At 36.2% G+C, this 4,610-nt stretch overlaps 1 protein-coding gene across 1 annotated transcript in view; it reads left to right on the top strand.

The window, feature by feature from the left end:
- CCDC141 (coiled-coil domain containing 141) overlaps window positions 1-4,610 on the top strand; it is a 78,803-nt gene that overhangs the window by 50,756 nt on the left and 23,437 nt on the right. Inside the window, exons 15-16 of the mRNA XM_072419101.1 lie at window positions 177-335; window positions 3,655-3,795. Of these exons, the coding sequence (XP_072275202.1) occupies window positions 177-335; window positions 3,655-3,795 (300 nt within the window). The remainder of the gene's footprint in view (window positions 1-176; window positions 336-3,654; window positions 3,796-4,610) is intronic.

Here is a 4,610-nt window from a genome sequence, read left to right as displayed (position 1 = left end):
GTTTCTTCTATCAGGAGCTACCGAGACAGGTATTTTTGCCCTATGACACAATTCCTTTTAAGTCAAATTACCTTAGCAACTGAAACGTGATAGTAGAAATATGTCCTGATTATAGTCAAATCCAATTCAGAAATAGAAGCGTAACATTTTTTTTCTTGGCTTATTTTAAACTGCAGATCAATATTTTGAAGACAGAAATGGAACCTCTGACAGCAGCTCACACTAATGATGACATTCCACTGATTAAGAATCAGGAGCAGCAAACTCATATACAGAGTCTATATAAAATCATTCTCAACTTGGGATCTCAGATTGTTTCTACAATACAACATTCTGTAAGTACAATATGCTTAGTAGTGAGGAATTATGAACTGTGTTAATAAATCTCAGGAGAAATGTAATTTTTTTAGTGTTCTATTTATATAGACCATAGTTACCAGTTTATCATAGGAGAAATCCGGAAAGACTTAGAAAACTGTGGAGTTTTAAGGTGACTGCCTAAACCCCCCTATTTTCTTGAGGATGCCATGTATTGTACATCATGGCTTTCTGATTGGTGACAGCTCAGCCCAGTCCCATTCATCCCTTTTGGCACCATATATGGCACTTGAACTAAAAATTGTAATAGAGGGTGTTTGAGATGATGGCCCAAATCTGCGACCAAGATGAAGCCCTTAAGAAATGTTGTTGTTTCGCAAGTTTTACTTTGCAGTGGTTCCAGCTGTTTTAGGAGTCATTCATGTGGTTTAATGTAGCAGGAGCCTACCTACCTTCTCTGTACTTGGATGAAGTCTTTCCCGCTTGCATGCATATCCTCCTGATTTACTATATTGCACAGGTACATTATTTAAATTTGTATTGCTGCCAGGAATTTGTGATCATTTTGTGGTAACGATGCCCATTTTCACAGTGGCATGATCAACATACCACATAATTGATTTAGCATTAGGACTGTTGAAATGAATGCATGCTACAGACAAAAGGTTTTCATCTGGTTGTGTTCTATGCTAAATTATATTCTCCTAAATCCCACTGTGTACACAATTCTTGACATACTTCAGACCTCCACACTCTGTACTCTGTTCCATTCAAGTTACATTCCCTGGGCCACTTCACGCTATGCACTGTGCTAGAAGTCACATATTCTTGACTTCCCCCATGTTGTGCTGCACATTACATACAACATTTCACTCTGACAGTCAGCACAGCATAAGCATTTTTGTCAACAGGGAAAATGATTAGCACCAGTAACAAAACTTACAATTTTCACCCCAATCAGCATACCTTTGCTAGTAATAGTATAATGTATGGAGTGTAGAAACAAGACAGCTGGGCCATGGATATCTCAGGAAGAAATGTATTCATGGAATATTTTTGGTTTCGCGAATCATGCATTATCTAAAGACTGTAATATTATAAGGCAGAAAAGCAAGAATAAAACCACAAAGGTTGAAGTATGCAGCATGTCCTATTTACTTTTCTCCTCATCTATTGAAATTGGTTTTATCAGTGCACAGGTAAACAGCCTAAGCTGTCTTTAAAGCTGATTTCGAGGCAGCTCTTTATGTAACTACCGTGTATTTATGAACAGCAAGTGTACTTTAAGCTTTTTCAGTACTGTAAGCAATACACAGAAAATGATATACAGTAACATGTGACACTACACCACTCTGCCACGGACACTTTCAGTTCAGCCAACTCGCTTGGCAATCTCGCAACATAAATCTCAATCACCTCAGCAATATATAATCTATAAATGGTGTATTTGCATCTTCCTTGCTCTATGCTTATGTCAAAAAATACATTAAATATTTCTCTTCCTTTTCTTTATTAAATACTGCACTTATTCAGTCAAATATTTGAATTGATACCCGGTTGACATTGCAAGCAATGTGTCATTTTTATATTAATAAAAATTTGCAAAATCAAGTTAGTAAAACATTGTTATTTCTTTCCTAAGCCAGTAAAAAATGGAAATTTAAAGCTGTTGTAGTAAAAGGATGTGGCCAAAAGGTGGCATCATGGTACCAGGCCATGTATACAGCTGTTACATTTGCTGCATGAAACCTGGTATTCCCTTTATGGGTCCCAGCATTTTACCATTGTAAAATAGGCACATCTAAAACCCATACACACTAAAGTGCAATGTTTGGATGCTCTTTAAGGAAACCCAAAATGTTGCTTTGTACAACCCTGTCATATTTTTGTTTTGACCAAAAGAAACTGGTACTAAAACTTACCTGTCTGTTGATAGCTTTAGTAGGACTAAAATAAGCTTTAGTTCCTCACAACTTTTTATGCAATCTTTTTGTTCAACCCACTGAATTAAAGCTGAAAGTCTGCAATTCAGCTGCTTGAGTTGTTTCATTTAAAAATATTTGTGGTAATGTACAGAACCAAAATTAGAAAAAAAGTTGTCTCAGTCCAAATATTTATGGACCTAACTGTCCATACAGGCCCAAGACTCATACTGGACTTTGACTATTTGGAGCATGACCCAAAAACTTAGGGTACATTTTCAAGTTTATAAAGATTTAACTGCTGTTTTATCTCAGGTTTTTAATATTCTTGATGTAATTAAAGTTTAAATGGTTAGCTATTGCGACAGTACAGCTGTTGCAGCTTGTATTGCAAAAAATTCACAATATTGCATGTTTAGGGGGCTAAACGACTGTTTATATACCTTTAGCTATATATATTTGTTATTCTTCACTGCACGAAAATAAGTCTGTAACTAGTCCTTATTACCATTAATGACTGACAAGATAAGCTAAGTTGACCTGCTGTTTTTAGTTAGATAAGAAATTGCAAATGGAATAGATAGGCATGGCTGATTTGTTTTGGGTGGAGGGGGCACTGGGCAATTGCTCATTGCCCACAACTTTTCCGGGTTTCTTGTTGACATTATGTCAAGGGCTCGAGGGAACTGGAATGTGTGTATGTGGGGCCCACTTTATATTACCCCATGGCCATTAAAACTGCCCCTGATTATGAGACCTATAAGAATGATTGAGAGGAGCACTAAGCCACAGTCACTGCTAAACCTCACCAAGCTTAAAGTAAGGCCTGCATATATATTATGTAAAATGTTGAAAGCAGTGGCATAATTATAGCCATAGCATCCCAGACAGTTGCTTTGGGGCCCGAGTATAGGGGCCCCCCTAAAGAGGTTGTATAATGTCTTCATTCCAGAAAAGCGGAGTCAGTTGCCCAAGATTATGTTGCTAGTCACAGATGTCCTTTAGGAAAAATTTTTTGTCATCCTGCCCATATTATATTAACCCCGTATGTGTAACACAGTTTTCCTGTGGCTCAAAAATCCCAATATATGTTAAGTACCCTACATTACACAGCTAAAAAGTGATAAGACATTTCAGGTTTGTAAGTCAAATAAAAAAAAAAGCCACACTCAACAGCATTTTATATTAAGTTAATAGAGTAGAGTCAATAACATTACACAATAAAACATTGGTATATGGTATGGTACAAATATTAGAGATTAAAGACCTTTAACTACTATTTTTAGAAAAACATTGGTTCGCTTTCTTAAACGTTCTCCATGTTCAGCACTTTTGTGATTAAGTCTAACATGATCAGTTCTACAAATGTATAATCTTTTCTGATTCTCTCTTTTTTTTTTTCTTTTTTTTTTAGAAGTATATTACTATACCTCTATATGATCTACAGCAGCAGCTTGATAACCTGGAACGTGACAGTGCGATGTGGAATGTGGAAAAGAAAGAGGAAAAAGCATTAAGCAATTCTAACACAGCATCCATTGAAGATGTCAGTGAAGTAAGATGAGAGATAGACATTTTGAATGATCTAATTTAACCATTAAACAACAAAAGAAAGGAAAATTCTTCTTAAAAGCATAACTATATATAAGAATTTTACTGCTGTGCTATAAAGTGGTTTAACCCTTTGTTATATATATACACACACACACACTTGTGTGTAAGGAAAGCCAGGATATAACCAAAAGCAAGTAGTGATCTCAGTTGCTCTTGGTTGTCAGTGTTGAACTCGAAGATTTGGATTATTTGTATTTGCAGTACCCAAATATTATGGGTTTAAATATGTATAAAAATAGGTGCGCAATAAAAATCATGTTTGTAAAGTCTTTAAACTGCTGGATATGAAAAGCAAGCAGTAGATGATAATACCATAAGGATAGTCTATATTTATTTTTTAAACACCTGGGCCCAGTCATAAGGAATAATAATTGCCTCTATCCAATGCCCAGTGCATGCATTCTGGAAGACCATTTTTCTAATTGACTAGACCATTTACAGTCACATTATTTTACAGGAATAGTGTACATATTCTGATCACAGCAGCTGTCTGTGACACCTTTAACAACAAGTGTCTAATGCCGATACAGAAACTGGTCTTCCCCCAAAGAAAACACCCAGATAAGTCACATTTGTCACCCTGATGACTCAAAATGCTACCAAAAATGCCATTACAAAAGATTCTGCTTGCAGCTGCTGTGAATCGTCAAGGCAGACGGAATCCTTTTTCCCCAGACAGTGCGACCAAAATGCTGCTACAAACACCTGTTAGGTCTCACTACCACAGTGACAGATCATAAAATATGTGGTCACTTA

The sequence above is a fragment of the Pyxicephalus adspersus genome, chromosome 7, assembly GCF_032062135.1.
Source record: "Pyxicephalus adspersus chromosome 7, UCB_Pads_2.0, whole genome shotgun sequence".
Taxonomy (NCBI): Eukaryota; Metazoa; Chordata; class Amphibia; order Anura; family Pyxicephalidae; genus Pyxicephalus; species Pyxicephalus adspersus.
This window is presented reverse-complemented; position numbering and strand designations above follow the sequence as displayed.